The sequence below is a fragment of the Saccopteryx bilineata genome, chromosome 2 (assembly GCF_036850765.1).
Source record: "Saccopteryx bilineata isolate mSacBil1 chromosome 2, mSacBil1_pri_phased_curated, whole genome shotgun sequence".
NCBI lineage: Eukaryota > Metazoa > Chordata > Mammalia > Chiroptera > Emballonuridae > Saccopteryx > Saccopteryx bilineata.
The window spans coordinates 271421667-271445234 of NC_089491.1; the positions used below are offsets into that span (position 1 = coordinate 271421667).

A 23568-nucleotide genomic window follows, 5' to 3' on the forward strand; every position below is an offset into this window, starting at 1 on the left:
AACTGACAGATTTGAAAAGCATATACTTTAAATTATTACATATGATTACTTCCAATTTTCCTGGAATTGGTTGCTGCAAACTTAATGAGACAGATGCTGAAGCAGTCCCACAGCCCACAGTCCAGTTCGCAGTAGATGGTTTTTGAGACGGAATAGGGCTCTCTGTGCAACAACAGTAATCCAGACTCTCACAGCCATTGCTACTTTATGTGTGGAGACTATGCCCTTTCAGTGGCCCTCAGTACTGGTCACTGAAGACTATAATTCAGGTCCTTCCCTGAAACTCGAAATGAGAAAGGACAAATCTGTCTATCAGGTTTACTGGTTCCTGGCTTTGTTTATCATTAAAAACAAGTATCAGCAAACTTGCTCTCTAAAGGGCCAGATAGTAAATAATTTAGGTTTTGCAGGCCACATTTGGTGTTTGTTGCATATTCTTCTCTTGTTTTTACTCTCAACTATTTAAAAATGTGAAACCCGCCTGACCTGTGGTGGCGCAGTGGATAAAGCGTAAACCTGGAAACACTGAGGTTGCCGGTTCAAAACCCTGGCTTGCCTGGTCAAGGCACATATGGGAGTTGATGCTTCCTGCTCCTCCCCTTTCTCTCTCTCTCTCTCTCTATCTCCCCCCATCCTCTCTAAAATGAATAAATAAATAAAATTTTAAAAAAATGAAAAAAAAAAAGTGAAACCCATTCCTAGCCTGAGGGCCATACATCAGCACGCACAGAGCCAGATTTGGCCCGAGGGCTGTAGTGCTCGCCAATCCCCAGTTTAAAAATAAGCCTGTACTGAAATTTTTGTACATTAATATGTGGAAGTTAATATGGATCAATAAACTAAAAACAGTCTCATCAAATTGATAAATGGAACTTTCACAGCTGTCAGGAGAAGAAAGGGTGTAGGGACAGACCTATCAAACAGAATTTAGTGGTTTAATGAATAATTAAGGTCACAGGAAACCACCAAGAATGAACCCACACCATTTATTTAACCAATCTCACAGAAAGAGGAGCCTTACCAGTAACCCAAAATGAACTGCTTTCTTCACAGAATGCACCAGCAAAACGGAGCTATCGGATCTCTTCTGTCCCAGCACGTAAAGCCAGCTCTGGTGAGAGAAATCATCCAACTGTGTTCTAACAACGACAATAACTAATGTTCTGTTGAAACATCGCACAGTTGTGAGAATTAACAAGGGATAAGATAAATCCTCTAATAGACTCTCTCATGAAGCATGAAACTAAACGAGGCTCGTCACACACATGAAAACTGTCAGGTATGCCACTGATCTTCTTTCCTGGATAGCAGTGAGTGGACAGTGTTCCAGAAAAAAAGCATGAAGCCCCCACATGGCCTTTAATTGAGAGTGGGATTCTCAGGTGATGGTTAAATAAATTCTGTGTTCTACTTGTGCTTGGTGATTATGCTTTTATAGCATAACATCCAGTTACGAGGTGTTGCATACACCTTTTAGTTCGTGCCAATGTTTAATGTGGTAGTTTTGCGTGGCAAATTGCATTAAAATATATATATATTTTTTGCCTGACCAGGTGGTGGCGCAGTGGATAGAGCGTCGGACTGGGATGCGGAAGGACCCAGGTTCGAGACCCCGAGGTCGCCAGCTTGAGCGCGGGCTCATCTGGCTTGAGCAAAGAGCCCACCAGTTTGGACCCAAGGTCACTGGCTCCAGCAGGGGGTTACTCGGTCTGCTGAATGCCCACGGTCAAGGCACATGTGAGAAAGCAATCAATGAACAACTAAGAAGTCGCAATGCGCAACGAGAAACTGATGATTGATGCTTCTCATCTCTCTCCTTTCCTGTCTGTCTGTCCCTGTCTATCTCTGCCTCTGTTAAAAATAAATAAATAAATAAAGTTTAAAATATATATATATTTTTTAATTTAAGTGAGAGAGGGGAGATAGAGAGACAGACTCCTGCATGTGCCCTGGCAGGGATTAACCCAACAACCTCCCTCTGAAGCCGGCCAATGTACTGCCTATCTGGGGCCACGCTCACAACTGAGCTATTTTTAGCACCTAAGGCAGAGGCTCCATGGAGCCATTCTCAGCGCCCAGGGCCAATGTGCTTGAACCAATTAAGCCATAGCTGCAAGAAGGTAAGAGAGAGAGAGAGAGAGAGAGAAAGAGAGAGAGAGAAAAGGGGGGAAGGGGAGGAGGAGGGGGAAAGGGAAGAGAAGGGAGGGAGAAGCAGATGGTTGCTTCTCCTGTGTGCCTGACCAGAAATTGAACCGGGGACTTCCACACACCGGGTCAACAGTCTACCACTGAGCCAAAAGGCCAGGGACACATTAAAATTTATGGATAAGAAATACCACCAAAGCCAAACAGATGTCATGAATTAAGAAAGATAAACAAATATGGTCTATGGTCTGCCTTTCCTCAATTATGATGATGACCTAACTAATTTTCTGTCACTGCTAAGGACCTTTGCTCCTACTACAAAACAACTCGACTCAAATGGGGTCTTTCAAAGGCCAATTCAACCCACAGGCAGAACTCCCAAGGCAGGAGGGTGGCCTTACCAGGCAGTGCTGGAGACACACGTGATCGTTGGACTCCTGGGCAATCCTGATTGCCTCCTGCAGGGCAAGCTCTGCCTGTTGACTAGTGACAGACTGAACATTACTATCTCATAACAATCACAAACATGCACAAGCAATGGCAGCAGGAAGTCATCTGTACAGTAATTCATCCAAGAGCAGGCCTCTGGGTTGGAAACTGTCACTATGGGCTTATCTATCTCTCAGAGTCACTCCCGTGCCCCAGCAGCAAGAAATATTCACAGTGGAGATACAGAACCTACCGCCTTTAAAGTGGATTTCTACTAAAAGGGGCATCAAGGACTAGCTTTGTTGATATCAGTTCTTAAGAGTTTCATTTTAGCTGTCCGTGGCTGATAAAAGGGGCACAAAGAGAATATAATATTTTACTTTTTACTGCATTCCTTTCTAAATTATTTTCCAAGTTTTTTTTTCTTTTTCTTTTCTTTTTTTTTAAAATTTTATTTATTCATTTTTAGAGAGGAGAGAGAGAGGGAGAGAAACAGAGAGAGAGAAAGGGGGAGGAGCTGGAAGCATCAACTCCCATATGTGCCTTGACCAGGCAAACCCAGGGTTTCAAACCGGCAACCTCAGCATTTCCAGGTTGACGCTTTATCCACTGCGCCACCACAGGTCAGGCCCCTTTTCTTTTTTTTTTTTACTATAGCATTTGATACGTTTCCCTTTTTTTTGTATTTTGTATTTTTCTGAAGCTGGAAACGGGGAGTCAGTCAGACTCCCGCATGCACCCGACTGGGATCCACCCGGCACACCCACCAGGGGGCGATGCTCTGCCCATCCAGGGTGTTGCTCTGTCGCGACAAGAGCCACTCTAGTGCCTGGGGCAGAGGCCAAGGAGCCATCCCCAGCGCCCGGGCCATGTTTTGCTCCAATGGAGCCTCAGCTGCGGGAGGGGAAGAGAGAGACAGAGAGGAAGGAGAGGGGGAGGGGTGGAGAAGCAGATAGGCGCCTCTCCTGTGTGCCCTGGCCGGGAATTGAACCCGGGACTTCCGCACACCAGGCCGACGCTCTACCAATGAGCCAAATGGCCAGGGCCTGATACGTTTTCAAAACTAGTTTTAGAGAGTATTTTGAGCCTGATCAGATGCCTCAGTGGATAAAGCGTTGTCCCTAACATGGCATTGAATGACTCCAACGAGAGTGCTCCCCCCCCTGCAGACTATGTCCCTTTTAAAATGCAACACCAGAAGTTAACAGAAGTCTGTGTTGCCTGGCCCATACAGCAAGGGGTAGAGCTCTCAATTCTTGAACTCTGAACATTGTTTCCATTAATACACTCTAGAGCCTCTATTCAAAGATGCCTGAAGCAGAATCCACATTTCTTTCAAATGGGAAAAAGCGAGCCTCAGGGGGTTTGGAGCCACTTTCAGTAAGTCATTTCCTATCTTTAACCATAATTCACCATATTTCATTGTTTCCAAAATAGCCTCCAAGGTTTTTTTTGTTTTTTTTTTAAAGATTTTATTTATTCATTATAGAGAGGGAGGAGAGAGAAAGAGAGAGAGAGAGAGAGAGAAGGGGGGAGGAGCAGAAAGCATCAACTCCCATATGTGCCTTGACCAGGCAAGCCCAGGGTTTTGAACCAGCAACCTCAGTGTTTCCAGGTTGAAACTTTATCCACTGCACCACCACAGGTCAGGCCAAGAGCCTCCAAGTTTTGAAGGATTTTATCTACTTAGCTCTGTTTACTAAATAACTGATCCATTTTCCTATTTTTATTCATCAAAATCACAGGCATATCGGCCCTGGCCGGTTGGCTCAGCGGTAGAGCGTCGGCCTGGTGTGTGGGGGACCCGGGTTCGATTCCCGGCCAGGGCACATGGGAGAAGCGCCCATTTGCTTCTCCACCCCCCCTCCTTCCTTTCTGTCTCTCTCTTCCCCTCCCACAGCCAGGGTTCCATTGGAGCAGAGATGGCCCGGGTGCTGGGGATGGCTCCTTGGCCTCTGCCCCAGGTGCTAGAGTGGCTCTGGTCACAGCAGAGCGACGCCCCGGAGGGGCAGAGCATCGCCCCCTGGTGGGCAGAGCTTCACCCCTGGTGGGCGTGCCGGGTGGATCCCGGTCGCGCGCATGCGGGAGTCTGTCTGACTGTCTCTCCCTGTTTCCAGCTTCAGAGAAAATACACACACAAAAAAAAATCACAGGCATATCTTAGCAACGACAAAAGCCAAGCGTCACCTCACTGAGCTGCCTGAACCCGACCCAGAAGCACACACATGTGACTTCCAACAAGCCAGAGCAGGAAAGGCACCGCTTCCTTTTGGCTTTCTGAAATACTGAAAATAGCTTTTGTATCCCCATTATTACCTCCAAAAAATCCTTTTGGGCATTTCTGGCCTAATGACCTAATTTTCTTTTAATTCAATGGCTGTTGTTCTTAGAAGTAATGAAAGAAAGAGCCACTGTACTGAGACAGCAATGTTAATCAGTGACGCCAGAGGCAGCCTGTTTCAGGAGAAAGTTTTCATTACCTTCTGTCCAGTGAAAGAGCTTCCCTTTTGGAAGCTGCTGACAAGTCAAATAGTCAGCTTCCTTTCTTTATTTTCTTTTCCTTCTTTTAAATACAGTATTAAAAAAAGAAAGCATCTAAATGAACATCTGAGAGTTAACGTCTTCAATTTTGGCCAGGATAAAAATCTGTGAACTAGTGTCCAAAGCGGCAGTGCAGGGCGGCCAGATTCAGAGCGGCATATCTCAGGCTCCGGCCGTAGCCCTCTTCCCCGTTACTCTTGCTTTCTGCTCCAGTAAGAATCAGGCAGTCGAAATAATGCAGGAGGCTGTGTGTAGAACTGAAAACATCCTGGACCCGGAGGTTCAAGTAGCTGAGGTAATGCTATAAGAAACAATCCACAAATTGAAAATATTCTTCTTTCTCTTGTACTGACTAATAATGCAGAGTTCCGCTGGCTGCAAACACCCAGGTATCCCCTTCCCTTCTGACGAGATGGTCATAGTTTAGGTTCATCTTTTCCCCACAGACAGAATAACATTGGTTCAAGATACACTGATTTCTCCCCAGGGGGAGCCCCCAAATGAAAAATGAAGAGTTCTACTAATGCTGTGTCAGTGTTTTATCCTAAATATATATCTACTGTGTCACCGGTTATATTAGGACCCATGTGAGGGTTGAGGGGGGAACTCACTTTGCTCAGGTGTCTTAAAAGTTTACTGAGGCCCTGGCCTGTTGGCTCAGTGGTAGAGCATTGGCCTGGCATGTGGATGTCCCAGGTTCAATTCCTGGTTAGGGCACACAGGAAAAGCACCCATCTGCTTCTCCATCCCTCCCCCCTTTTGTTTCTCTCTCTCTCTCTCTCTCTCTTCCCCTCTGTAGCCATGGCTCAATTGGAGCGAGTTGGTCCTGGGCACTGAGGATGCGTCCATGGCCTCCACCTCAGGTGCTAAGAAGAGCTTGGTTGCTAAGCAATGGAGCAATGTCCCAAATGGGCAGAGCATCGCCCCTAGTGGGATTTTTGGGTGGATCCTGTCTGGGGCACCTGTGGAATTTGTCTCTGCCTCCCCTTCTCTCACTGAATAAAAAAAAAAAAATTATTTTTTATTGAGTTAATTATCTTCTATTTTGAAAATATTTTCATTTTGTTTGGTTTACTGAATTAAACTTCCTTCCAAATAGGCAGATCCCAGTTACTAGAAAACAAAACAGATACCTTTCTATATGTGGATAAAGTCAGATGTCAAATCCAGGTTTCAGGTAAAAATCCATTAAGAAGGCCCTGGCCAGTTGGCTCAGTGGTAGAGCGTCGGCCTGGTGTGCAGGAGTCCTGGGTTTGATACCAGGCCAGGGCACACAGTTGAGGCGCCCATCTGCTTCTCCACCCCTCCCCCTCTCCTTCTTCTCTGGCTCTCTCTTCCCCTCCCGCAGCCAAGGCTCCACTGGAGCAAAGTTTGCCTGGGCGCTGAGGAAGGCTCTGCGGCCTCTGCCTCAGGCACTAGAATGGCTCTAATTGTGACAGAGCGACGCCCCAAGATAGGCAGAGCATCGCCCCTTGGTGGGCATGCCGGGAGGATCTGGTCAGGCACATGCGGGAGTCTGTCTGACTGCCTCCCCGTTTCCAGCTGCAGAAAAATACACACAAAAAAAAATCCATTAAGAAATGGTGTAATTAAAAGAAGAAAACATAAAAAACAAACAAAATAAAAATACCTCATACTGACAAAAGTAGAGTAAGAAATGAATTTTTAGGTCCCCAATTTTTAAAAAACTCAGTCTACACTATCACCTTTTTTTTTTTTTTTTGTATTTTTCTGAAGCTGGAAATGGGGAGGCAGTCAGACAGACTCCCGCATGCGCTCGACCGGGATCCACCCGGCACACCCACCAGGTGGCGATGCTCTGCCCATCTGGGGCATTGCTCTGTCGCGACCAGAGCCACTCTAGCGCCTGGGGCAGAGGCCAAGGAGCCATCCCCAGCACCCGGGCCATCTTTTGCTCCAATGGAGCCTCGGCTGCGGGAGGGGAAGAGAGAGACAGAGAGGAAGGAGAGGGGGAGGGGTGGAGAAACAGATGGGTGCTTCTCCTGTGTGCCCTGGCCGGAAATCGAACCCGGGACTCCCACACGCCAGGCCGATGCTCTACCACTGAGCCAACCGGCCAGGGCCTATCATCCCTTGATAATTCACAACATTAGAGAGATGATGAATGAAAAAGGACATCATTAGATTGAAGAAATCCCTGCTGGCTAGGGGTGGTGAATAGGAGGAACAGCTCCGCAAACTAGGCTGGGCTATTTACTTGCCAGCAACATGATTTCTCTCTAAGAACCTGGACCAATGGATGGGTACTCATTTGTGTGGCTACTCAATATTAAGAGCCTTATCATTTCTTTCTTTTTTTTGTTTTAAGATTTTATTTATTCATTTTAGGCAGGAGAGAGAATGAGAGAGAGAGAGAGAGAGAGAGAGAGGTGTGTGGGGGGGAGCAGGAAGCATAAACTGCCATATGTGCCTTGACCAGGGAAGCCCAGGGTTTCAAACCAACGACCTCAGCGTTCTAGGTTGATGCTTTACCCACTGCACCACCACAGGTCAAGCCGAGCCTTGTCATTTCTTTTCAAGTCAGCAACAAATTCTAGAAAAGACTCACCGCTTCAGCAAAATCAGGATTAAATTTCAACAAGTTGTTCAATTCCTTCTGCAAAGAAGCTGGAGTGAGGGCTTTAGTCTCGTCATTCTTTAACAAAGCAGCCTGAAATGGAAACATGACAGCTCGGGAGGAAGGAATGGCCGGTAAACACATGGACATGCCATAGTAAACAGCATCAGCTGATTCCACATTCTTTCCACAGCTACTCTGTCCTCCTGACCACACAGAACACAGTTCCCTCTTCCTGAAGCAGTAAGCCTCCCACCACCACTCCCCGTCCACACTCTCCTCCCATACAAACTCCCGTTCCTCCTTCTAGCCCCAGTATAGACCTTAGCTACCTGCTTCTAGCACCTTCCAGACTATATAAGGTCCTATAAGACCCCCTGTACTAACATTTCTTGTAGTCCCTATCAGGCTACATTAAAAGTGCTAGTCTGAACTCACTTCAGACTATAAGCACTGCACAGGGCCTTAGGCACCCAGCTGCTCCTGCTTAACTGTTCCACATGGGTGGTAGCAGGCAACAAGGATCTAACATATGCAAGAGCCTGACCTGTGGTGGCGCAGTGGATAAAGCATCGACCTGGAAATGCTGAGGTCGCCGGTTCAAAAAAAACCCTGGGCTTGCCTGGTCAAGGCACATATGGGAGTTGATGCTTCCAGCTCCTCTCCCCTTCTCTCTCTTTCTCTCTGTCTCTCCCTCTCCTCTCTAAAATGAATAAATAAATAATAAAAAAAAAAAAAAAAAAAAAAAAACATATGCAAGAAACTAGTTTCAAATTAAATATTAGTCCTTAACTGGGTTATAGATACTTTACTCCAATTCTACCTGGAGAAAGGGAAGTAAGTCTTCTAAATCACATGTTTTGGGCTGTGTTAGTCACATACCATTATTAAATGAACTTGCTTTATTGTTTTAATAGATCACTCACAAAATAGGAAGTAACATGTAACTACATTTGCATTGTTAGTGGAAAAAAAGAGGACCAAAGCAAAGAATAATGCTATAATCAATAAACCTACTAACATAACAGGCATATGCCATGACACAGTGTGTCACAGGGTTTTTAGTAAGTTCATGATAAATTACAGAATTAACATACCTGTTGAGAAAGAAAAAACTCTGCCTGTTTTTGGGACAGAGGCCCACTGCAAGATACCTCTTCTTCTCTAAAAAACATAAAACAAAAATTATATAGAAATACATACAATATACCATAGCAAAAATGGTAATGCTTACAAAGTCAAATAGATTTTTTATCAGAAGAGTTCAAAATTTTACAATTAATTCTCTCCTCTCAAGAACACAAAAGACATACTTAGCAACTAATGTTGCATGACCTGGCAAAGTTCAGACAGTATAATTGTGCACACATATAGACCTAAATTCTACATAGCTCTCAGCAAATCATTCTAAAACATAAATCTGTGCTCACTTCAGCAGCACATATACTAAAATTGGAACAATACAGAGCAGTTTAGCATAGACCCCTGCACAAGGATGATATGCAAACTTGTGAAGCATTCTATATTTAAAAAAAAGAAAAAGAAGAAAGAAAATTAAATATAATCTGTTGTGCCCTCCCTGATTTAAAGTCCTTCGGTGGTATCCTATCACCTTCCAAAATACAGTCCACAATGCTTAGCAGGGCAGGTGTAGTGCCTCATGGGTGGTGCTAGTCCCTGCCTCTCTCCCTTGCCTTCTCGTTCTCACCCACACCAGGCCTCCCAGTCCAGGGTTCCAGAGCCAGGAAGAGAAGTCTCCATAACTTCTGGCTGTGAGAACTTCAACAGCATGAGAAAGGACACAGAAATCATAAAAGAGACCCAGTCAGAAGTGAAGGCTACACTAACTGAAAGGAAGAATAATTTATAGGAAATTGACAGCAGAATAGATGAAGTTGAGAATCAAATCAGTGATATGGAAGATAAGGAAGCAAATAATACCTACTCAGAACAGCAAAAAGAAAAGAATCCAAAAAAAATGAAAATAATGTAAAGAGTCTCTGGGACAACTTCAAGGGCACCAACATTCACATCATGGGGGTGCTGGAAGGAGAAGAGAGAGAACAAGAAGTCAAAAACCTATTTGAAAAAATGACAGAAAACTTTCCTAACCTGGTGAAGGAAACAGACATACAAGGCCAGGAGGCACAAAGTCCCAAACAAGATGAACCCAAAGAGGCCCACACTAAGACACATCATAATTAAAATACAAAAGGTTAAAGACGCCTGTCCAGGCAGTGGCGCAGTGGATAGAACATCGGACTGGGATGCGGAGGACCCGGGTTCGAGACCCCGAGGTCGCCAGCTTGGGTGCGGGCTCATCTGGTTTGAGCAAAAAGCCCACCAGCTTGAACCCAAGATCGCTGGCTCCAGCAGGGGGTTACTCGGTCTGCTGAAGGCCCATGGTCAAGGCACATATGAGAAAGCAATTAATAAACAAGTAAGGTATTGCAACGCGCAATGAAAAACTAATGATTGATGCTTCTCATCTCTCTCCATTCCTGTCTGTCTGTCCCTGTCTATCCCTCTCTCTGACTCACTCTCTGTCTCTGTAAAAAAAAAATTAAAAAAAAAAGGTTAAAGACAAAGAGAGAATCTTAGAAGAAACAAGAGAAAAGCAGTTAGTTACCTACAAGGGAGCTCCCATAAGACTGTCAGCTGCCCTGGCCAGTTGGCTCAGCAGTAGAGCGTCGGCCCGGTGTGTGAAACTCCTGGATTTGATTCCTGGTCAGGGCACATAGGAGAAGCAACCATCTGCTTCTCCACTCCACCCCCTTCTCTCTCCTCCCTTTCTGCAGCCATGGCTCGATTGGCTCAAGCAAGTTGGCTCCAGGCACTGAGGATGGCTCCATGGCCTCACCTCAGGTGCTGAAATAGCTCAGTTGCTGAACAATGGAGCAGTGGCCCCAGATGGGCAGAGCATCGCCCTATAGGGGGGGCTTGTTGGGTGGATCCCAGTTGGGGTGCCTGCGTGAGTCTGTCTCTCTGCCTCCCCATCTCTCAATTAAAAAAAAAAGATTATCAGCTGATTTCTCAGCAGAAACTTTCAAGCCAGAAGGGAGTGGCAATAAATATTCAAAGTGATGAAAAGCAAGGACCTACAACAAGATTACTGTACCCAGCAAAATGATCACTTAGAATCAATGGACATACAGAGTTTTCAAGACAAGAAAAAGCTAGAGGAACACACCACCACCAAATCAAAGAATTACATAAAATGTTAAAGGGTCTTCTTTAAGAACAAGGAAAAAGATAAATAATATGAACAATCATATAGCAATAAACACATATTTATCAACAGATGAATTTAAAAAATAAAAGAAGCAGAACAGAAACAAACTCATAGACACAGAAAACATTTTGACAGTTGCCAGTTGGGAGGGGGTTGGGGGGATGGGTGTAAAAGGTGAAGGGATTAAGAAGTACAAGTTGGTTGTTACAGAATAGTCACGGGATGTGTGCTGCAGAAGGGGGAATATAGTCAATGACAGTCTACGGCTATGTATGGTGTTGGATGGGTACAGATTGATGTTACTATCTCTCTCTCACTCTCCCTTCCTCTCTCTCTCTGAAGTCAATAAATAAATATTTTTTAAAAATTTCTAAAAAATAAATATTTACTCATAATAACATTTGTATAAGCACTCTATCAATTATAGCAGTTCTTAAACTCTTTCATGCAAATAATATGTAAGTAGGTATTCTAAAAAAATGCTTCTGAGGTTAAAAAACTTGGGGAAAATTGTATACCCTATCTTGCTTGGAGATCATGATACACATTAGAGAAATTCAGTAGAAAGAAACTTTATTTACTTAGGTTTTATGTACCATTTACCAAACTCATCTGTACAAAGAAACCTTCTCTCAGCCCTGGCCAGTTGACTCAGTGGTAGAGTGTCGGCCTGGCGTGCAGGAGTCCTGGGTTCAATTCCCGGCCAGGGCACACAGGAGAGGTGCCCATCTGCTTCTCCACCCCTTCCCCTCTCCTTCCTCTTTGTCTCTCTTCCCCTCCCGCAGCAAGGCTCCATTGGAGCAAAGTTGGCCCGGGCGCTGAGGATGGCTCTATGGCCTCTGCCTCAGGCATCAGAATGGCTCTGGTTGCAAGGGAGCAACACCCCAGGTGGGCATGTGGGGTGGATCCCGGTCGGGCACATGCAGGAGTCTGTCTGACTGCCTCCCTGTTTCCAACTTCAGAAAAATATAATAAAAAAAAGAAACCTTCTCTCATATCTCTGAAAGAAGCACTAGTGTTCCATAGAAACCATTTTGGGAAGAGATGCTCTAATATTCTCTTGATTTTATTTCTGATAAATATTACCTAACAATCCCCAAGGTGGTGTATCAGCTTCAGCAAATATTGGAGCTGCCAAGAACCAGCCCTGACCCAGGTCTAACAGAGATCAGTGACACAATAGTGACCTAGAAGGAAATGGAAAAAAATTTCACAGGCCAACCTCTCAAATGAAAAACAGTTAAGTGTCTGGGCAGTAAGCCCTTTTCTCTTAACATATCGCTTAAACAAAATAAGCCCAAGGTTTGAAATAAATATGGCTGTACACAAAAAGGCTTAGAGACAGATGAGAATCTGAATGAAACTGGACATAGCACTACTGGTCACACCCTCCTCTAGAGTCCATGACATTCAGTAGAACCAAATGCTCTATGTACTTAAACCCATTCCCCCCAAAAGATTTAGGATAGCTTATAATAAAGGACAGGGGAGCAATAAAGCTGATAAAATATGAGAAAATCAGAATCATGCAGAGTAACATTGCTACAAGTGAAGACAAATTGAGTTATTACAAATGCAGATCACATTCGGCTCTGGCTTCCGTGCTGGCAACCGTGGCTGACATGTGCAAGTTTGAGAAGAGCAGGTAAAAATTCCCTGGCCCAAACCATCCTTTAGTGAACCCGCCTTTGCTTCCTCAGGACCTCACAGGGGAAACTAGGAAGTAAAAAGCCATAGACATTTAGGCCCTGGCCGATTGGCTCAATGGTAGAGTGCCAGCCCGGCGCGTGGAAGTCCCGGGTTCAATTCCCAGCCAGGGAACACAGAAGCACCCATCTGCTTCTCTACCCTTCCCCTGCTCCTTTCTATCTCTCTCTTCCCCTCCTGCAGCCAAGGCTCCACTGGAGCAAAGTTGGCCCGGGTGCCAAGGACGGCTCCATGGCCTCTGCCTCAGGCGCTAGAATGGCTCTGGTTGCAGCAGAGCAACGCCCCAGATGGGCAGAGCATCGCCCCCTGGTGGGCATGCCAGGTGGATCCCAGTCGAGCACATGCGGGAGTCTGTCTGACTGCCTCCCCGCTTCTATCTTCAGAAAAATTAAAAAAAAAAAAAAAAAGAAGAAGAAACCATAGAGGCATTCAACTAAGGGAAAGGGCTACCCATTTAGCAAAAGGGCTCACATATACCTTGTTTATGAATACAGTTATCAGCTGAGACAGAAATTTAGACTTACTAGTGCTATAAATCAAGTGCACTTAACCTGGGTCCAGGATGGGCTTGAAGGAATCCATAAAGCTTGTAAAACTGCATGCAAAGTCTGTAAGAATGTCCATTTTTAAAATTTTTTATTTATTTATTTTAGAGAAGAGAGGGAGAGAGAGAGAGAGAGAAAGGGGGTGGGGTCTGAAGGGATGCAAAGGCAGAGGAAACAGACATAAACAAACATGCAAATAAATGTAAAAAGTTACTTAGTGCTGAGAGCACCGAAGGAAATAGAGAAGCAGGAGGTATCTGGGGTGGAGATAACTGAGACACGTGGCCAGGGAAGGCCTGTGTGAGGACACCGGGGTGGGACCTGAAAGGTGAAAGGGAAAAGCGACTGAGAAGCCAGGGAAGAGCATGCCAGGCAACATGAGGCAGAAAGCAGTGTGGGTAGTCCAGAAACTGGGAGCAAGCCGGGGCGGTCAGGCGGTCACAAGAGGAGGGTGGGGAAGGAGGAGGGAGGGAGGGTGACAGGGCCAGGCCCCACATGCACTGGGGCCCTGGCAGGCCTGGAATTCCGTCTAAACCCCAAGGCCAGTCAATGACGGTTTAGGGAAGAGGAGTGCCATGAAGTGCTTTGCATTCATAAAGGTCCCTCCGATTGTAAGGAAATAAGAGCGGAGACAAGGAGACCGGTTAGGATGAGAGACCACAGGGGCGCAGGGGGCAGCGGAGAGAGGTGAACTAACTCCAGACACACTGTGGAGGAAGGACTGGCTGTCAGAGCGAGGACAGGGAGGGACCAAGGCCACTCCTGGCTTGAACCATGAGGCACACAGTGCTACCCTGTTCCCAGTGCTGTCACTTCAGTAGGCACTCACTCCACAGATTCTCACTGAATTAATCAATTCTTAACTCACTCTGATGTAATGAACACTACTGGTCAGGGTCCCAGCAAAAACAAAAGGCACATTCAAATGGGGTAAACTGAGAAGGGTTTAGTAACAGACCACTTGAAACATAGGGGCAGGGGACAGAGAAACCATAAGAGACAACAGTCCCTGAGGCTGGTAACACAGGGCCCTTCCATGCCAGGCCTGGGAAATCTTCCTAGTTACCCGGTGCAGAGAGAGAGCCACCCGATAGGAGCTGTGACCTTGCAGACAGCCCACCATGACCATGAAGGAAGGGAGCCAGTGACTCAATGGCCTGACCTCACCCTCCCTGACCCTCCAGATAGCGCACCAATGCCTCCTACCAGAAGTCAGAGGACAGGGAGCCCAGTGACACAGCCTGTAGGGGTCAACTTCCCGGGTCTGAAGGGGCAGACAGGTAACAGCTAGTATGTGCATGCTGAATTAAAGGATTCACCGTGCCTGTCACCGTGCTATTTCGCAGGAAAGGGACCCCGTCAGAAAAACCCAAGATATCTTATAGACACGTCAAGTTCTTCTTTTTCCATTTTTCTTTCGCCCTCTTCTCTGCTAGTCAGCTCCGTATCAGCATCCCCTACGGTCTTTTTCTTACCATTTTGGAAGTACTGTTGAAGGGCAGTGTACAGTTTAAACACTTGACTGAAAAAAAGCTTACTGTAGGCCAAGATCATGTGACGCAGAAATAAACCTACAAAATAAGACACAGACAAGGTGAAGACATTAAACGAAATCAGGATACACCAATTTGATGACTATTTGTTGTGATTCTTCCTTCAAAAGAATCCAAGAGACACTTGAAGTTGCTATTCCCTCCGCCTAGACTGTCCTTCACCCACCCTTTACAAATCTGGTTTCTTCTTATTTGGGTCTCAGTCCTCCCACCCCCACTCCACCATCTTTGTCCACTCAATATATATTTTTTGTGGCTGTTACAACTATCTGAAATGATTTTATTTACTTTTTCCATCAGGCCAGAATGCAATCTCCATAAAAAGGAGGTCCAGCCTGACCAGGTGGTGGCGCCATGGATACAGCGTCAGAGTAGAATGTGAAGGACCCAGGTTTGAAACCCCGAGGTAGCTGGCTTGAGTGCAGGCTCATCAGCTTTAGCACGGGGTTGCTGGCTTCAGTGTGGAATCATAGACATGACCCCATGGTTGCTGGTGTGAACCCAAAGGTCGCAGGCTTGAGCAAGGGGTCACTCACTCGCTCTGCTATAAACCCCCCCCCCCCGTCAATGAGGCACATGTTAGAAAGCAATCAATGAACAACTAAGGTGCCACAACAAAGAACTGACGCTTCTTATCTCTCTCCCTTCCTGTCTGTCCCTATCTGTCCCTCTCTCTCTCTGTCTCTGTCACACACAAACACACACACACACACACACACGAAAAGGAGGTCCATGTCTATCTTATAAGTTCAGATCCTGGCATATAAGAGAGATAGCAATAAATAATTGATGTTGAAAAACAAAAACTACCATGAAAAAAAGCCAGGTGGATGGAGCATGGATAGAAAACTAATAGAAAAACATCATGTATGCCCTCACCTTATAAACTAGGGCACTCATACATTCTTACTTAACTTCTCTTCATAGAAGTTTAGTTGGTAACCCTGACTTAGAGTTGTGAAACACAGACAAGTGGTCCAGAGGACTGTGGGAAAGAGTTGAGAAATCCTAAAAGCACACCCCGTCCCACACCCCCGACCAGGCTAATACTTTGACTATTATAGACAAAATAGAATATGCTTTTCCACAAGACAATTATTTAAACACAGATCAAAATGGCAAGGCAACAAACACAAACTAATACACGTGCTACATCCGCACTGGCTTTGCTCAGACACTGCAGAGCAATGATAGATGTGGTTGAGAAAGCCGCTCACATCAATGAACACATTCTCTGCTCTCCTCGGAACTCTATACCTACCTACTACACTTGTTTTGTGGACATCTGGTTCAGTTCCAGAAAAAGAATCTGACAGGCCATCAAAAAATTGTTCCATGTCCTTCAATTCGCCTTCAGCCATCAGTTTGATTCTGAATGAGAAAATCGAGGTGCGTCTTTTAGGTAGGTCCTTTGAACAGCTTCCCATGTTTTATATTTATCTGAAATCATCTAGTTTAAAAGCAATCCAGGGTTTCAGATAAAAGGTGGTATATAAAACCAACTCGATAACCTAAAATGTCACTCTCATTTCCTGAAAAGTATCATTGCTGTTTTCTTGATCATAAAATTAATCAAAGTAACACATCATCCAATAAAAAGGGAATTCTCTGCAACAATTAAAAAGAAAGTAGAGCCAGATAGAAAAATAAATTCTGAAACAGTATGTTTAATGTTAACCATTCTTCAAAAAAAATTAAGTACTTAGGAAAACAACCTAAAATAATAAAAGATATATTTTGTAAAAAAATTAACATGTGCCCTTTTTTTCATTTTCATCTACTTTGACATTTCTATACAGAGAAAAAAATTGGCCCTGGCCGGTTGGCTCAGTGGTAGAGCGTCGGCCTGGTGTGCAGGAGTCCCAGGTTCGATTCCCGGCCGGGGCACACAGAAGAAGTGCCCATCTGCTTCTCCACCCCTCCCCCTCTCCTTCTTCTCTGTCTCTCTCTTCCCCTCCCGCAGCCAAGGCTCCATTAGATGGCCCGGGCGCTGGGGATGGCTCCGTGGCCTCTGCCTCAGGCGCTAGAATGGCTCTGGTCGCAACAGAGCGACACCCCGGATGGGCAGAGCATCGCCCCCTGGTGGGTGTGCTGGGTGGATCCCGGTCGGGCGCATGCGGGAGTCTGTCTGACTGCCTCCCCCTCCCCGTTTCCAGATTCAGAAAAGTACAAAAAAAAAAAATTAAGTTTACCTGATCTGCTCTTGGCTCCTGAGATTAACATTAGAGGAGAGAGCAGAGCAGAAGAGCAGAGGAAGTCCACGTGGAGGAGGCCGGGAGAAGCAGCCAAGATGGCGGAGTGTTGAATGAGAAGCCAGTTTATACAGAGTTTGTGCGGGGAGAAGGAAGGAGTTGGGGAACAGAGGTGAATAAGTCTGGTGAGCTAGAAACCTTTGATTCTAGGAAACTCTGATAAGTCAGTAGCTTTGTGAGCACTGAATGTGAGTGGGTTTTGGAGCCCAGTGTGTATTTTTTACTTGCCCGCCGGGTGCAAGCTAGAATTAAAAATGATGGCCCACCGGCCCTGGCCGGTTGGCTCAGCGGTAGAGCGTCGGCCTGGCGTGCAGGGGACCCGGGTTCGATTCCTGGCCAGGGCACATAGGAGAGCGCCCATTTGCTTCTCCACCCCCACCCCCTCCTTCCTCTCTGTCTCTCTCTTCCCCTCCCGCAGCCAGGGCTCCATTGGAGCAAAGATGGCCTGGGCGCTGGGAATGGCTCCTTGGCCTCTGCCCCAGGCGCTAGAGTGGCTCTGGTCACGGCAGAGCGAGGCCCCGTAGGGGCAGAGCATCACCCCCTGGTGGGAAGAGCGTCAGCCCTGGTGGGCGCGCCGGGTGGATCCCGGTTGGGCGCATGCGGGAGTCTGTCTGACTGTCTCTCCCCGTTTCCAGCTTCAGGAAAAATAAATAAATAAATAAATAATAAAAAAATAAAAAAGGAAATGATGGCCCACCCAAAAAAAAAAAAAAAAGTTTACCTGATCTGTACTGAATTTGCCAGCTGAGGACAAGATTCTTCAATTAACTTGTATAGTTTAGACAATGTAATATCTGGGCCCTGAGTAAAGAAGATATGGAAGTTACGGACACATTTTAATTCATTTTATTTTATTTTTTTAGAAAGGAGAGAGAGGAGAGAGACAGAGAGAGGGGGGGAAGGCGCAGAAAGCATCAACTCCCATATGTGCCTTGACCAGGCAAGCCCAGGGTTTTGAACCGGCAACCTCAGCATTTCCAGGTCGAAGTTTTATCCACTGCGCCACCACAGGTCAGGCTACGGACACATTTTAAAGAGCTAGATATATGATAAACAGCAGCAAACATTAATTCACATATCAATCTCTCTGCTTTTTTTATTATTATGATTGATTTGAGAGGGGGGAACATATATCTGTTCCTGTATGTGCCCTGAACAGGGATTGAACCGGCAACTTCTGCACTTCAGGATGACACTTGAACCAACCAAGCTATCCAGCCAAGGCTCAACCCCTATGCTTTAACAATTATTTCAGCCTGACCAGGCGGTGGCACAGTGGATAGAGCATCGAACTGGGATGCGGAAGGACCCAGGTTCGAGACCCCGGGGTGCCAGCTTGAGCAAAAAGCTCACCAGCTTGGACCCAAGGTCACTGGCTCGAGCAGGGGGTTACTTGGTCTGCTGAAGGCCCACGGTCAAGGCACATATGAAAAGCAATTGATGGACAACTAAGGTGTCGCAACGAAAAACTGATGATTGATGCTTCTCATCCCTCTACGTTCCTGTCTGTCTGTCCCTATCTCTCTCTCTCTCTCTCTCTCTCTCTCTCTCTGTAAATAAATAAATAAATAGGGGTAAAAACATAGAACCTGTAGTCCAAGGATGTACTGTTCCTTCTTCCTTAGTTTTATAGTCATGCAAAGTTGTAGCCTCCTGAGCCCTAGTTTCCTACATAGATAAAATGGAGATAATAATAACCATTTCCCTTGTTTGTGGCAAAGATTAGGTAAGATCATGCAAAGTTCTCTGTGAACTGGAAAACACTATACAAACACAATAATGTTTTCATAAACATAATCTCCTTTGATTCTTTCCCAAAACCTCATAAATTAGGTAGACATACTATGTGTCCAAGTCCACGTAAAGTACCTTTAGAGACAGAGAGTATGCAACCTCTGCTATCAAGACTATAATCTAGACCGGGCCAGGTTGCTCAGTTAGTTGGAACATGGTCCTGATACACCAAGGTTGCAGGTTTGAGGCCTGGTCAGGGCACAGACAAGAAATCAACCAAGGAACACATAAATAAGTAGAACAACAAATCAGTGTTTCTCTCTCTCTTCTCTTTCCTCTCTTTCGCAAACAAAAAATTTTTTTTAAATGGAAGACTACAATCTAATTGAGATTTAAAACTAAACACTGAATCTTTTTTGGATAGCAAGTTGACAGCATATATGCCAATTGTAGAGGTGGCTAGCCCAGCAATTCCACTTGAGGAAAAGTATGTCCAGAATGCATTGTTTGAAATTAACTAAACTGAAAAGAACCTGTAAGTCCATCAATAAAGAATTAACTTATAGTTAATCATAAATAAATTTATCTTAAATTAATTAAAATTGAGTTAAATTATTTCCCTTCTTACTGTGGAATTCAATGCAGCTGTTTAAAAGAATGAGGTGGGTCTACATTCAAATGTGCTGACATGCAAAGAGCTCTAATATTTGCTAAGGGAAAGGAGAGCAAGCTGGGGAATAGAAGCAATTGTGTAAAAAAATTGTAAGCAAAATTAAAAGGATACATGTATACATACTAATAATCATATGCATCTACTTATCTTTATGCACATGCAAAAGGTCTAAGAATCATTCTGAACTACTACTCAATAAATAGTTGAGTAAATCAATCTTAACAGTAATAATCTCTGAGGAAAAAATTTCACTCCATCAATTTTAGTATTCTTTGAAGTTTTTACACTAAATCTTTGTGTATTGAGTAGTTAAAAACTAACTACTTTTGAAAGCCAAACAATAAGTAAAGGAAGTGGGGTCTGGTTGGAACATTACTAGACGAATTCTGCATACAGTTTGATTAAAACTTATCTAATGAGCAATGGAGTACACTGATACTACTTGGCACAATTCTAGTTGGGGTGCACCATGTTCAGAGATACCTAAAATCATGAATATAGACATCGTTACTCAGAATAATTTAAACACCTTTGATAAGGCCCTGGCCGGTTGGCTCAGTGGTAGAGCGTAGGCCTGGCGTGCAGGAGTCCAGGGTTCGATTCCCGGCCAAGGGCACACAGGAGAAGCGCCCATCTGCTTCTCCACCCCTCCCCCTCCCCTTCCTCTCTGTCTCTCTCTTCTTCTCCCTCAGCCAAGGCTCCATTGGAGCAAAGTTGGCACAGGCGCTGAAGATGGCTCTGTGGCCTCTGCCTTAGGCGCTAGAATGGCTCTGGTTGCAATAGAGCGACCCCCCAGATGGGAAGAGCATCGCTCCCTGGTCGGAGTGCCGCGTAGATCCCGGTCCCGGTCAGGCACATGAGGAAGTCTGTCTGACTGCCTTCCGGTTCCCAACTTCAGAAAAATACAAAAAAAAAAAAAAAAAAGGAACCACATTAAAATAAAAATAGCCAATACTATTTACTGTGTGTCACACACTGCTAAGTACTTCCTTCCCGTGGATCTTCTAATTTAACCCAGCCATCCCATGACCTAGTTGCCATTATTATTCCCAATTTACAGAAACCGGAAACCCAAATAGGCTGGAGAACTTGCGCGAGTCCCACAACTTAGTAAGTGGTGGAGCTACAACCTGAATCTGCAAAATGAAATAAATAATATAAAATGCTTGGCACACAGTAAGTGTTCAATCGATGTTCACTGTTAGTTTTATGTCATTATTACTACTTATTAAGGTCCTCTAGGGCACGGAGCCCATATGATCCGTCTGTGTCTCACACGCTCAGGACTACGTGTAGTCAGCCCCATTCTACAGAAGACGGAGGATCTAAAATAATAATAATAATTTCAGATCCATAATCAGATCCAAATAGCCCCGGTCACCCAGCTAACAAATACTGGAGGCATGGTGGCAAGATATGAACCTGCAAAAACATGCATATGAAGCGCCAGACCCATCGTAAGTGCTCATTAAGTGTTACAGCTGGTGGTATTATATATATATATATATATATATATATATATATTTTTTTTTTTTTTTTTTTTTTTTTTTTTTTAATTTTTCCACCCTGCGGTCCTCCAGGGCTAGAGAGTTATCTGATGGGCCCCCGTACCCCCAGGCCCAGGTAAGTGGCCGACACAGAGCAGGTCCTCAGGAAAGGGTTGCTGAAAGAGCGGGAGCCGGCGGAGCCCCTCACCTGCAGCAGGGGCAGGAGCAGCTGGTTGAGCCTCCGCCGCTCCATGAGACTGACAGCAGCCTCGCCCGTGCGGCCCATCCCGTTCAGCAGCACCAGCACCGCGACCTTATACGGCGTCACCCAGTCCTTGATGCCGAACACGTTGGCATGCACTACCCCATTGGTCATCATGGGGTTGAAGTAGAGGCTTTCGTGGACACTGGCCATAGTGCCCGGTGACTAAGGCCTGGACCACCCCCCGCTCCCGACGCCTCACACAACCAGGCTCCTCCTCAGCAACACTCCACTCGCACTGCCTCCCCCAGCCCGCGACGCATCCTAGGGAACAAGCTTCTTCGCGCTCGCTGCAGGCGGTTGGCCAATCAGAGAATCCAAATCAGAGCTACAGCCAGTCATAATGTCCCACTGTGCCGCTAGGGGACGGGGACAAAGGTGGTGCACCTAAAAACCGAGTCCCTACAGAAACTCTTGCGGATGGAGAACAGGTTTCCGGGCGACTTTAACTTATGACCAAGTGAAAGTTGGTCCACGTTTGGGGGCTGCGACTGAACCGCCAGGGGGCTGCCTATTGTTCATTAATTTGAAAACAAAATTGATTTTTAAAAACATTGTTAAAAAGCAACAAAATTAAATCTGCATCTTTAGTTTTTTAATTTGCATTTTTAAATTTTGTGTTTGATTCATTGTGTTAATATTTAAATTCAAAGTTTGGGATTTTCACTTACCTCTTTTAAGACGTGAATAAACATTTTTTCTCAGTATTCACAAATGCCATATGGATTCAACCTGGTCAGGTTACAAGTGGCCTTGTATCCTTACTTGAAATAAGCTAATACCTTGGTATGGTGAGTCAGTTTCCTTCCTAACAAACTACAAAATCCATAGTCTGGCATTCATAGCCCTCCACGATGAATCTCTCACGCAGCGGTTCCCAAACTTCTTACACAGGGGGCCAGTTCACTGTCCCTCAGACCGTTGGAGGGCCGCCACATAGTGTGCTTCTCTCACTGACCACCAGTGAAAGAGGTGCCCGTACAGGAAGTGCGGGGAGGGCCAGATAAATGGCCTTAGGGGGGCCGCATGCGGCCCGCGGCCCGCAGTTTGGGGACGCCTGCACCAGTTCCATTCATCGGTACCTCTCCCAAGCCACTTCTCTATAGCCTGAATTATACTAATAATGACTTGCCTTCCGTATAAGACCCTTGATAGGAAAACCACGTACTTACTATTAAATGACATGGGCGCACGAACTGTGCGTAGTGCCTGGTTTTTGTTGTGTCAATCATTATTTCTTTCATGAATAATGAATGAATATGTGGTTTTGGTTCACAAAAACAAAAGGAGGAAAATATATAAGACTATGCTAGAAAATAAGCCACTGATAGTTCAGAATAATAGACCTAACCTTTATATCCTGAGAACTCTACATTTTAAGACATACAATTACTTTTTTTTTTTTTTTCTGAAGCTGGAAACGGGGAGAGACAGTCAGACAGACTCCCGCATGCGCGTGACAGGGATCCACCAGCACGCCCACCAGGGGCGACGCTCTGCCCACCAGGGGGCGATGCTCTGCCCCTCCCGGGCATTGCTCTGCCGCAACCAGAGCCACTCTAGCGCCTGGGGCAGAAGCCAAGGAGCCATCCCCAGCGCCCAGGCCATCTTTGCTCCAATGGAGCCTTGGCTGCAGGAGGGGAAGAGAGAGACAGAGAGGAAGGAGGGGGGGTGGAGAAGCAAATGGGCGCTTCTCCTATGTGCCCTGGCTGGGAATCGAACCTGGGTCCCCCGCACGCCAGGCTGACGCTCTACCGCTGAGCCAACCGGCCAGGGCCCAATTACATATATTTTAGACATACAACTTGGTATTGGTTACTACATGCAATTCTCAATAACTGTCACTTATTTGTAAAAGGGGAAACTGACTTTTTGCAGGATATTTAATGTTTCTTTGCCTTGTATTTTGTACGCCACCCCTTTTAAGTGATAAAGCATACTTATAATTTCATGGCACTCTCACAATCATTCTGCATAGTGGGTATAGCATAAAATAAAGTTTGGCAAAGGATACTTGTGCAGTAAACTTCTAGTTAACCCTAAAAACCTGAGTAGAAACACTTTACTAATTGTAAAATGTAATTTTTTAAAAATCCAAAATAGCAATTTAACTTGAAGGCTTTCATTCATTCATTCATTTAATGAATAAATATGTGCTGAGCTGCTACTATATTCTATACCCTGTTATGGTGGTGGAGATAAAATGAGGTGAATTTCTAGACCAAAAATCATAAACTGGTGACCTCTGAACCAATGTGGTCCATTAGATGTGTGCATAGTGTTTGCCAACACTTTAAAATTGAGAAATTTCAGCCCCCCCCCAAAATCAGTACTTTCAGCTTTACTTGAAAAATTAAAAAATTTGGCAACATGGTTGTTTATTCCTGAATAGTAATAATGGACAAGAGCCACCTTTATTCAGGCATGAAG

The 23568-nt window shown here is 45.3% G+C and overlaps 1 protein-coding gene and 1 non-coding gene across 2 annotated transcripts in view; one reads left to right on the plus strand and one right to left on the minus strand.

Moving 5' to 3' along the window:
• Positions 1-21450, minus strand: part of ANAPC5 (anaphase promoting complex subunit 5) — a 32903-nt gene extending 11453 nt beyond the window's left edge. Inside the window, 9 exon segments of the mRNA XM_066260621.1 lie at positions 1022-1111; positions 2547-2628; positions 5229-5416; positions 7685-7786; positions 8791-8856; positions 14555-14748; positions 15992-16101; positions 17704-17783; positions 21085-21450. Of these exon segments, the coding sequence (XP_066116718.1) occupies positions 1022-1111; positions 2547-2628; positions 5229-5416; positions 7685-7786; positions 8791-8856; positions 14555-14748; positions 15992-16101; positions 17704-17783; positions 21085-21291 (1119 nt within the window). The 5' untranslated portion in view covers positions 21292-21450.
• Positions 9116-9223, plus strand: LOC136327936 (U6 spliceosomal RNA). The gene has a single exon (XR_010729989.1). It is a non-coding gene; the product is annotated as a U6 spliceosomal RNA (small nuclear RNA).
• Positions 21451-23568: the final 2118 nt, after the last annotated feature.